At 46.9% G+C, this 12,415-nt stretch overlaps 1 protein-coding gene across 4 annotated transcripts in view; it reads right to left on the bottom strand.

Annotated features, from left to right (window-relative positions):
- LOC106582605 (voltage-dependent calcium channel subunit alpha-2/delta-2) overlaps window positions 1–12,415 on the bottom strand; it is a 367,039-nt gene that overhangs the window by 28,744 nt on the left and 325,880 nt on the right. For all 4 annotated transcript variants that reach the window (XM_045705262.1, XM_045705259.1, XM_045705261.1 and 1 more), the window contains 5 exons: window positions 5,527–5,577; window positions 4,546–4,645; window positions 2,648–2,809; window positions 1,205–1,315; window positions 529–607 (listed from right to left, as the gene is read on the bottom strand). In XM_045705262.1, the coding sequence (XP_045561218.1) occupies window positions 529–607; window positions 1,205–1,315; window positions 2,648–2,809; window positions 4,546–4,645; window positions 5,527–5,577 (503 nt within the window). The remainder of the gene's footprint in view (window positions 1–528; window positions 608–1,204; window positions 1,316–2,647; window positions 2,810–4,545; window positions 4,646–5,526; window positions 5,578–12,415) is intronic.

Below are 12,415 nucleotides of genomic sequence, written 5' to 3' on the forward strand. Positions count from 1 at the left end.
ATCGTTATCAACACACAGCCAGGCTCCACAGGATAATTCATTACAACATGCGGGGAGGGAGGTGCTTCTGAAGCACTCTGACGGCTCCACGGGAAATGAATGAGTCAGCCTTCTATAGGAGGCACGCTGCTTGTGACAGGAAGACGGGAAAGCTAAGTGTATAGGAGAAATGTGGAGACACTGAGAAATCCAACAGCAGAGGGGATAAAGAGGGAGAGAGCGAGGAGAGAGCGAGAGAGAGAGAGAGAAGTTTTTGTTCCAGAAAGAGTGGGAAAAAAAGAGTTGGTTATAGTGCAGAGCGGGCTGAGTAAAAACGGCCTTGAGTGTCATGAGGGCCGATGGTCAAGGAGGAAAGCTCAGTCATTTGGGTCGAGGACAGTTGGGCCGTTTGACTGGAGTTTGGTTATATCATTACACCATTATAATCCCATATTTTCTTGTTTCTCTTTGCTGGACTTGGGTAACGTTGAGATTGTACATGTAAATCAGTCCGTGTCCTTACAGTTTATAGACACACCCTCTACTCACCTTTATTGGCACAAGCTATCCACTGCAAAGGTGTGACATCGTAGTTGTGCTGCCCGACTGAAAAGGTAAATACTCGAATCTGAGGGAAGAGGGGATAGTTAGCGGAGAGGGTGGAAAAACTGGACATTACTCTTGTACAGCGAGAAAGTATAAACGGCAGAAGCATTTCAAGCCAGGGCCTGAGCGAGGGCGAAGAAGAAAAACGGTAGGAGAGGGAGATAGAATGACAGAGAGAGGAAAGAGAGTGAGTGTGTGCATGTGTTGGCTGTAATTTCCTGGGCTCTGATGATAAAGTGGCTAATTAGTCAGCAGGTCAGAGCTGTTAACACCTGCAGCAAGACAAGAAAAGAGACAGCGAAATAGAGAAACAGAGAGACAGAGAGAGAGAGAGAGAATATGACAGGGATGGAAAGTAATGCCAATGAGGAAGAAAAGAGGAAACACACCAAAAAGCTGGATCTATGTCCAAGGATGGAAGTGTTGGAATCATTAAGATTCTCACCCAAATAAATGACACCTGCTGTTGAGAAACATGATATTTATTTCATAAGGATAGGGGATGAGAAGGAGATAGGAGACCACAGGCTGGTTTATCATCTCTTGGACAATGCATGGGCTGATTCATTGGCAGACTAAGATTGATTAAAAGATCCGTGGTTATTGGGGACAGACTCACGGTTTTGTTGGGCCAGTTGTACTTCTCAAAGATGTCCTGGGCACGATCCTCTCCTCCATCTGTAAACATCATTATCATCTTATTGCAGCCCGCCCTCGGGGCGCCGGTATCCTGTGGAACAGAGAGAGAGAAGAAGAGGGGGATAGAGAGGGAGAGACAGAAAGAGGGATAGAGAGAGATACAGAGGGAGATACAGAGAGAGAGAGAGAGAGAGAGAGAGAGTGTGATTAGTGAGAGAGTGATTAGTGAGAGAGGGGGAAGAGACCGTCAAGGAATGGAAGAGGACATCAGACGACATGATAAAGACATGATAAAGACATGATAAAGACATGATTAAGACATGATTAAGTATAGCCTCTCCTTCCAGGAAATCACTGAAAATGGCGGCTTGGTTCTTCACAGGAGAGAAGAGTGCTTGAGGAAAGGACAAGCCTGTCTTCCAGTTCGCCTTTGAACAGCTGTAGATTCTATTTTCTAATATGCTAGGTAACCTGCATGTACAGTACACAAGACATCCACATATCTGGGATCGAAGTGTGCATATCTCTGTGTGTAGGGTAATATATCCCGTGCGTGCAGATTGGTGAATGTGTTCAGTGGCCAGTGGCATTCTACTGTGATATGGATTGGGTTATAGACATAACCCCCTCTTTCTCCCTCATCCCTCTCCTCCACCAGGCTGCCTATCTGACAGTTCGAATTGATATGCAGGCCAGCAGCACGTCACTCTGACAAGATTCTAATAAAGATAAATAATATTACCACAATTACACATTTTTATTGTGCTTCTGCCACCAATCATAGGGAGCGTGGCTGCGGCAGACAGCGATTAAAAAGCTTTTATTTCTCATTCTGCTGGGGGGGGGGCAGGCTGGGCTGGGCTGGGGTGGGCTGGGCGCTTGGCTCCGTGCCTCCCAGCCCACCAGAGGAATATAAAGTGTCGGTGGCTGATCTCTTCTGGGCTCCTCTCATCAATCATCCCATCAGAGCCCATTAGGGCTGGCAGCTTCCTAAAATATACAGGAGCATATGGAGCTAAGCTGAGGCAGCACCTGTGCAGACGGACAGACAGACAGCGGCAGGCAGGTGTTTTGGACGGACCAGTGCCTGCCTGCAGGGTTGCCTCCCTGCTGCACACACAGACAGGGACCACTGCTGTGCTGGCTAGCCCTAAGCGCTACCACCATCATCATCATGCCACTGCAGTGGCCGTTCACAATCAGACCGGCCGACTGACTAGCGGCCCCTTTGGGCTCCATTCAGAAGAGGCGTAAATCCGCTGATTGTCTAAAGAGTGGCTGGGTCAATTCCTACACCAATTGGGATGTCAGTTTGCTAACTAGCGTGTCTTATACCATGGACATTTGGTGGAAGGCCTAACCTAACCTACCACCCTGAACTAAAACCTAGAGGGTGCGGCTGACTGCTGGCTCTTCGTCTTACATTTAGTAGCTGTTCGAAGGCGAACTGGAAGCCAGACTTGTAGTCAGTGGTTCCTTTGGCTTGCATGTTCATGATGGACTCCTTGAAGATCTTCTTGTTTCTCATGGTGGCCTGGACCAAGGTCTTAAAGCAGGGGACCACGGCATCGGCCTTCTCGTTAAACTGGGGGAGAAAAGACAGAGAGTGATGACTAATTGTCAATTGAACGTGTCTGGGTGTGACCACGCCGCTCGCTCGCTGGCATTTGAGGGCCACTCCATCTGTAGTGTGTGTGTGTGTGTGTGTGTGTGTGTGTGTGTGTGTGTGTGTGTGTGTGTGTGTGTGTGTGTGTGTGTGTGTGTGCGTGCGTGCGCGAGAGGATACGGAGGGGGACGTGTGCAGCTGTGGGTTGCTCTGTGCCACTCTGGCAATAAACGTTGACGATTACAGTGTTTCACACAAAGAACAGGTGCACCTGAAATTCCAATGTAAACCAAGAACAGACACCCAGCCAAGGTAATGTCATCTAGATCTCCTCTGCAACATTTAAATTAGTCCTAGACTCTGTTTGTGACTGCGTGTGCGACAGACAGAAAGGTAAGCAGGGAGCCTATGTGTGATTAGCATTGAACAGCAATGGCTGTAATGTCAGCATTTTAATGGCCTTTCTTCTTGAAGGTCAACTTTAAAATCAGTTGACATTTCGATGGCAGAATGATAGCGTGAAATAGGTAAAGGAATTCGGTGCATGAAAAGATGACATTTCCTTGTGTTTGTGCGGTTTGATATTTATATTGGTCCAAAAAAAGAGAAAAAAAAGGACTTGAAGTATAGCATTCGAAATAACATGAAAAATTCCTTACACAGACTATTATTATGATCTCCTAACAAAATGACAATAACACGGTCAATATAATTCCAGGCCTAATGTAATGCTTCTGTGGACGGTTATACTATATCGCTGGGGCGGCAGGTAACCTAGTGGTTAAGAGCGTCGGGCCAGTTACCGAAAGGTCGCTGGTTCTAATCCCCAAGCCGACTAGGTGAAAAATCAGTCGATGAGCCCTTGAGCAAGGCACTTAACCCTGATTGCTTCTGTAAGTCACTCTGGATTTGTTGTGTTTGTAACTACAACGCATAATAATGGGAATATTTGACTGATCAAATGCACCATCTTTGAATAACCATTGTATCAATAACATGAATTACTGTTGGTGTCTTCATACACTAAAATATATACGGACAGATAGGTATACACACACCGGCACAACCATTGGCTTTCCTTCCTACTTCCAGAGCTCTTATTTTCTCTATAGGGGTGGAAATCAGCCTCGTTCCCACCCAGATTACCACGCTCATTTCTGCCTCTTAGAGCTGGGATTTAGAGCCATACACTGACTAAGAGCACTGGATTATGGAGGATTAGCCACCCAAGTCTCCAAACAGGGCTACCCCACCAGTGTGTGTGTGTGTGTGTGTGTGTGTGTGTGTGTGTGTGTGTGTGTGTGTGCGTGCGTGCATGTATGTATGCAGTGAGTCAGACAATGCAGCAATCAACTCATGAAAAACCTAGGAAGCAAGGCAGGGAGACTGTGTGGGAGATAGAGCCTGGCACAATCACACATAGACCAGGCGTGGTAACATTGTGGGACTATAATCGTGTAGGAAAGTAATAGTTTGTACAGCATAACTATGCAACCATGTGACGATGCGATAGGAACCTTTAAGTTTTCTCATGGCCACACCAATGCATTATGGTTCTGTTGTATTGGAGGCGTTAACCGTGTCGTAACACTGCCATTGGATATTGACGAGCAAACAGACCTTCAGCTGCAAATGACTGACATGGGGACCTGAAGGAGCCCCGGTAAATGCAGAACCCTGTTCTAATCGTCGCCTTATCAAGCGAGGCTACTCACCCTGGCTACATTCACATAGTCATCATCTGACAGAGTGTCGAGCATCTGCATCACAGAGGACTTCATCAGCTTCAGAGTGAGCCCGCTGACGCTGCCACTCCTACAGACACAACAGAGGACAACCACCAGAGCGTTGAGCCATACAGTTCAGCCTAAACGGCTCCACCTTAAAACCTCGTCCAGATAGTACGGCGTATCCACGGGAGGTTATACAGTGATGATCCCTTTACTCGTTTCTACTGCGCTGGAGGATTTATAGGTTGGGGATCTGGGATAGGACACACAAACAGCCTTAATCTATCCTCTCATTCCTCCCATGACCCCAACCCCAGTTTATTTCAGCATGCACATAAGGAAAATAATCTTTGTATTGTACTGCTAAGACATGGGTATAATAGCAAGAGGTCGGTGAAAATAAACACGATCGACATGGGAATCTAGAATCTCCTCCGATCGGAGCACACCAACAGGTGGCACTAGAGCCCTTTACTGTTGCTGCTGAGAGAGGACAGGAGGGAGGAGAGAGGGAGAAGGAAAGATGGACGGAGAAAGAAAGAAAGAAAGACAGGAGGGAGGAGAGAGGGAGAAGGAAAGATGGACGGAGAAAGAAAGAAAGACAGGAGGGAGGAGAGAGGGAGAAGGAAAGATGGACGGAGAAAGAAAGAAAGACAGGAGGGAGGAGAGAGGGAAAAGGAAAGATGGACGGAGAAAGAAAGAAAGACAGGAGGGAGGAGAGAGGGAGAAGGAAAGATGGACGGAGAAAGAAAGAAAGAAAGACAGGAGGGAGGAGAGAGGGAGAAGGAAAGATGGACGGAGAAAGAAAGAAAGACAGGAGGGAGGAGAGAGGGAGAAGGAAAGATGGACGGAGAAAGAAAGAAAGACAGGAGGGAGGAGAGAGGGAGAAGGAAAGATGGACGGAGAAAGAAAGACAGGAGGGAGGGAGGGAGGAGAGAGGGAGAAGGAAAGACTGCATCTACTCACACATCCACAATGATGATCATGTCCTTGGGAGAGGAAGCCCCTTGGATGTACCTGTTCAAAAAAGAAAGATGTGTTTAACAAATTGTATTAGTCTTCACTGCGTATAATTGAACTGGCAGATTTGATGGGGATCCTAGGTTACAATAAGCTGGGCTATGTTAATATGTAGCAACCAGAGCATATTTAAATGCTGAAATGGAGTGTTAGCTTGCAAGAGCTGTGTCTAAATGGATTCTAAGCTTTGTTGAGACTGGTTGAGGCAAGTGAATGGAGTCCAGGCTTAGCTAAGGTTCACTTACAGTATAGGTAAAGCTGTGTTTGCATGTTGAGCAACCTGTATGTGTATATCTTCAGTCTAAGTAATCTGAGTCGTCTTTATGCAGAGTTTGTTTTATATTTAGTTTGAGTCTGAACTAAACTGATTTCAGTCATGTTTCTAAGCAGGCTGAGCCGAGCTGACCTGTGTTTTGGGTAGTCTGAACAGATTTCAGTCATGTTTCTAAGCAGGCTGAGCCGAGCTGACCTGTGTTTTGGGTAGTCTGAACAGATCTCAGTCATGTTTCTAAGCAGGCTGAGCCGAGCTGACCTGTGTTTTGGGTAGTCTGAACAGATCTCAGTCGTGTTTCTAAGCAGGCTGAGCCGAGCTGACCTGTGTTTTGGGTAGTCTGAACAGATCTCAGTCGTGTTTCTAAGCAGGCTGAGCCGAGCTGACCTGTGTTTTGGGTAGTCTGCGCTAAGCGCTGTCTGCCAGTACAATATGAGCTACTGCTGATTCTCTAGTCCCTCAATGACGCACCAGTCCGGTGTCAAACACATTCTTTACTCTGCCGGTCCCTTTGTCAGCTCGAGACACAAGCTGCTTAACACCATTATGCTACAGTTGCAAAGCTACTCCTAAAATAGGGCAGATATGCGTGTGTGTGTGTGTGTGTGTGTGTGTGTGTGTGTGTGTGTGTGTGTGTGTGTGTGTGTGTGTGTGTGTGTGTGTGTGTGTGTGTGTGCGTGCGTGCGTGTGTGTCAGTCATGATGGTGCAGGGCGGGTCTGTGGGGGAGCAGAAACCAAGGATGCTAGACACTTTGTTATCCTGGAAAAGCCACAAACACAAACGTCTGTCCACTGCTGATAGAGGCTGACATATAGAGGCAAATTAGAATGCACTCATTCCCTTCCAACTGCAATTAAAATCACATTCCACCTGACACAAACGGAGCAGAGATTGATGTAACGTTACAGACCTTCTCCAGGTCAGTTTGGCGGGGGTTTCAAATGTTAGCGTTTAGTTCGTTTGGCATTCTGAGGCGCGATTCAGCTGTGTGTGGAGGCAGGCCAGCTGCCTGTGGGCCAGTTAGGTGCTTTTCTTATGCCGGGCCAAGCCGATACAGAGGTAGAGAGGAACTGAGTCCTGGTAGGCCTCACTGTTGCTGCTCCCACAAACCCCAGCCCATCACTTCACTGGCAGGCACCGCGCCACCACTCCAGCCTGCACAGTGACCCCTGACCTCTGTTCCACTGCTGTCCCTCAGCACCGACGTGGCCCTGAATCCCAGCTTCAAACACAACCGGGGCCTCACTCTCCTGAAACCCTTCTGAACCCCCAGGACAGAACACAAGCAGGTCAGCCAACCAGCACCGTCGCCGCCGACACTCGAGAGATCGATTAACCGAGCATGCCCAGAATAGGCAGAGGTGTGTGGGGGAGGGGGGGGGGGGGGATCCAATTATTTTTCATAACAGAGAACGCCACATCAAAGGTAGAATTTCCACTGCTCTCCGCCACTATGTGGCATTTGAAATCAGGTCTGGAACCATGAAGTGTATTGGCATGACTTTTATCAATTTAATTACGGAAATCTTAATTTGAGAAAGAGAGCGCACGGGGAGAGTGCACGGGGAGAGGGAAAGGGGGGAGAGAGAAGAGAGTTAGACTGCACGCAGTGATGGCTTCATTCTGTGGCTAGATGGAGTTGTGAAAGTGGTCATCGATGCGGCGCCAAACTCAGTCAGAATGTGCACACGTCTCCACACCGGGGCACCAGAGAAAGCTCAGCCCAGATATTCAAGGAAAAGCCCTTTTGGTGAAGGTCCTCAGACCTGAGTAGCACCAACTGAGTGGCGGGAGGATTTCATTAAATCCTCTAACTCGTCTCATTCTCTCAGTGGACTCTAGTGCTTTCATATGGCTGAAGTTATTCATGGGCTAAATGTTAATGACAGGGGCACAGCCGACTTCCATCACCGGTTCAACCTCAGTTGCCCCACACTCACATCACACAGTCAAATGCAGAGCTGTCATTAGCTCCCCATATGTCTCAGGGGGAAAACAATGTCACTTCCAGAGAGACTATTTCTCTTGGGGGTTTGTCTAAAGAGAGAGGCAGCATTGATCAGCTGCAACGAGGTTTAAGAGGAGTTTAACAGAAGACGGAGAGAAGCTGAGTGTGTGACGCGGGGGGGTTGGAGTGGGTGTGGGGGGTGGGATCACTTGCGACAGAAGTTATAGTGCTGCCACGGCTGATCTTCCCATAGATTGTCGTGCTGCGTCTGACTCTCTCTCTCTCTCTCTCTCTCTCTCTCTCTCTCTCTCTCTCTCTCTCTCTCTCTCTCTCTCTCTCTCTCTCTCTCTCTCTCTCTCTCTCTCTCTCTCTCTCTCTCTCTCTCTCTCTCTCTCTCTCTCTCTCTCTCTCTCTCTCTCTCTCTCTCTCTCTCTCTCTCTCTCTCTCTCTCTCTCTCTCTCTCTCCATTCCTAAAAGTGAATTGTATTTATTTCTGCTTTCAAGCAAGCAAGTGAGGGGGGAAGATAGGAGTGGAGTTGAATGGGGTGAGGGGATATTTCCATCTCCAGCCTGATGTATAGTAGTTCCATGGTGATAAAACATCATCGATTGAAGCATATAGTGATATGTCTGCTGCATCTGATCCTCAATATTTGCCTCATGGATCCAGATGTGTTGTTTCTGCATGGGTTCCATTCTGTAATTAACTCTCGGCTCCTGCCCGCTGATGCCATTCTTTCCCTGTCATTACCCAGTCTCCTGCGTGCCAGAGCCAGGTGACGAGCAGATGGACCTGGCTGGTGCTGAACTGAGCCCAGGCACTCGCCCATCCCTGCCTGCCCCTGCCCAACGCCCCAAGAACACCATCCCTGCCTGCCCCTGCCCACCGCCCCAACAACACCATCCCTGCCTGCCCCTGCCCACCGCCCCAACAACACCATCCCTGCCTGCCCCTGCCCACCGCCCCAACAACACCATCCCTGCCTGCCCCTGCCCACCGCCCCCAACAACACCATCCCTGCCTGCCCCTGCCCACCGCCCCAACAACACCATCCCTGCCTGCCCCTGCCCACCGCCCCAACAACACCATCCCTGCCTGCCCCTGCCCACCGCCCCAACAACACCATCCCTGCCTGCCTCAACCCAACGCTCCAACATCATCATCCCTGCCTGTCCCTGCCCACCGCCCCAACATAACCATCCGCCACCAGCTATTCAGCCATGCCACTGCCACACACCCTCACAGAACCTCTCTCTCTCTCTCTCTGTTGTTACATGGAAATGACTCTACATAATGGAATAACACCACAGTCCTTAACGACAGCCACTGTGTATCCTAAGTGTGCACACGATGAGGAATAAGTGCAGGCCGCTGTCTGTGTGTGCACTTCATCAGAGGTACAGTAGCTGTTTGGACCAATGTTTTAAGCAAAGCTTGTAGGCTAACGAGCAAATCAAAGTAAACACTTCTCACACACTAGTGATAACATGAAACATATGACGACATAAAACAGTCAAAATGATTTGTTCCAGCGGCAGGTCTCAAGGCAGAGGCACAGCATTAAACGACAACAGATTAAAGCTGCAAAATTGGCATCCCCCCCCCAAAAAAACATCTTAAAAAGAACACATTAAGCAACCAGTAGAATACAATGACATATTCTGCATGGCAGTGATTGTATTTCTGTCCCTTCGTGGCAGCCTGGTAAAAGAGTCTCATTGGAATTCATGAAATAGTTTTATCACGGAGCGGCGCTGTAAAATCAATACATTAACTGTGCTGGGGGCTAACACTCTCAGAAGATTGTGTTTATGTACCCTGACCCGTTTCCCTGAGTGGGGTGCATTACATTTGAATCGGGGGAATTATCTACGTACATTCCAGATAATACACAATGATAAAACACTAAAATGGCCTAGGTTAATCTTATTCTAGAATCAAGTATGTGTGTGGGCGTCTGCGTATGCGTGTGTGTGATTGTGAGAGTAGGTGTGCATGAGTGCACGTTTCTATAAATACCTGTATGCGTGTGTTTCTGAATGTACATATACACTGAGTGTATGAAACATTAGGAACACCTTCCTAATATTGAGTTGCACCCCCTTTTGTCCTCAGAACAGCCTCAGTGCATGGACATGCATGGACTCTACAAGGTATCGAAAGCATTCCACAGGGATGCTGGCCTATGTTGACTCCAGTGCTTCCCACAGTTGTGTCAAGTTGGCTGGTGGACCATTCTTGATACATATGGGAAACTGTTGCGCGTGAAAAGCCCAGCATCATTGCAGTTCACACACACAAACCGTTGCGCCTGGCACCTTCTACCATACCCCGTTCAAAGGCACTTTTGTCTTGCCCATTCACCCTCTGAATGACATACATACATACATACATACATACATACATACATACATACATACATACACATCTCAATTGTATCAAGGCTTTAAAATCCTTCTTCAACCTGTCTCCTCCCCTTCATCTGCACTGATTGAAGTGGATTTAACAAGTGATATCAATAAGGGATCATCGCTTTCACCTGGTCTATGTCATGGAAAGAGCAGGTGTTCCTTATGTTTTGTACACTCTGAATACATTGCACCATATTTTTATACCTTTATTTAACTAGGCAAGTCAGTTAAGAACAAATTCTTATTTTCAATTTCAGCCTAGGAACAGTGGGTTAACTGCCTTGTTCAGCGGCAGAACGAAAGATTTGAACCTCGTCAGCTCGGCGATTCGAACTTGCAACCTTTCGGTTACTAGCCCGACGCTCGAACCACTAGGCTACCCTGCCGCCCCGTACGCATAGCGTAGATGTATATACCTATCTATGAGTTGCAGTGTTTTGCATGCACATCCTGTGAATGTGTGAATATTAACAGTGTGTGTGTTGTGATGATGGGCTTATTATTTTATGGACTCCTGCTCTCTTAGTGCTCCTGTGGATGTGGCTGCTGAATGAAGATTAAATTAAGATAAAAAATATAGGAGGATGTGGCCCAGAGAGCCTGCAGGAGAAAGAGATGTTGTCTGCCTTCTATTTATTTTACTTTTGGCTGATTATTTGAGGGGGTTGATACCAAGAGACACATTTCCATATTTCAGGTTATGCCCATAATACGAAATATTATAAATAATTTATATGTTATGGTAAATGTATAAAATCAGTAAATGGAAAAACATTTGAATTCAAACATTCAAACATTCAACAGTAGCTATAAAGTTTTCTACTATACTATGATGGATTTACAGATTTGGAGTTGAATTACTTACTTAAGTTGCATGACTTATGGGCCCAAGGTCACTATTTCCAATGGAACAAGAGAAGGGCGAACATTCCGACTGTGACTCCACAGTCATGGTTATCGCTTTACGCTACAGTCAAAGAGAAGCTTTCCCTTTGACAAACCCACTCCCTACAGGAGGAGTGAGTGAGGAGAATGGGAGAGGCAGGCAGGAAGGGAGGCAAGCACAGGGGCTCCAGGCGTTTGGGCCATGGCATTTTGGGAGGCTCATCTCCTGGCTGGGATTGACCAGAAGCCATAATATTTACTGAGAAGGTAGATTGACTTTTCTGAGAAATCAATATCTGTTATGGCCCTGCACGCTGTACTGAACCTGGAAGGTAATGGGATCTCTGCAACGCTTGGCTAACATGACTCCATGCCTGTCTCTCTATATTTCTCTCTCTCTCTCTCGCGCTCTCATTCTCTCTCCACCTCTCTTCCTTGACTTCCTTAACAGACTTTATAATGGACAAATGTTAATAATTAATGTCAGAGCAATTGGAGACAATTAAGTGTGTTGACTGGACCATTCATTTTCCTGAGGCCGTTAGTGGGGGAGCGCAGCAGACAGACAGATGGAGGGAGCCCATCTGTGGAGGCACCGAGCTACGCAGCCTCATCCTCTCCCTTTCCCCGATTTCCTCAAAGGATTACACACTTTACACACACACACCACCCCAGCTGGCATATCTAAAGGACAGGTCAACCAGTCCTAAACTCATTCCCGTAAAAGGTGAAGGTCTTTTAGGCCACAAACTGTGCACACAAGCCATCCTTTTATTTCCTCCTGAAAATCACATTTCAGACTTAGTGTCTGTGTCGGGGTTGTCCCTTACAACAACAAAAAAAACAGGAAAAGAATCACGTGAAAAGAACAGGTGGTTTTTGGACACTTTTTGGACACTATATGAAGAAGAGAGGCATGCGCCTGCAGCAGTAACGCTCCCAATTGCTGGCTCAGAAATAAGGAATTATAATTTTTGTACGCACTTGAATTATTATACTCAGGTAGGCTAAGTTACCTTTTGACAAAACGGCAGTAAAGAATTTGCAATTCCATATGTGGAAACATTGATACTGCAACATCTTAACACAACCTTTTCACATGTGAGGAGAATAACAGTATTTCATCACCACATGTGAAATTGCAAGTTTTCTTAGATGTTTTCTGAGATTTCCACATGATTGATTTTCACATGTGAACTTGCAATTCCACATGTAAACAAGACATATTCACAAGAAAATGTTTCTCAGATGTGAAACTGCATATCCAATATTCACATGCAAATGTTTTTAAGATGTGAAACCGCATATTTCACATGTG

Source organism: Salmo salar, chromosome ssa22 (genome assembly GCF_905237065.1).
Source record: "Salmo salar chromosome ssa22, Ssal_v3.1, whole genome shotgun sequence".
Lineage (NCBI taxonomy): Eukaryota > Metazoa > Chordata > Actinopteri > Salmoniformes > Salmonidae > Salmo > Salmo salar.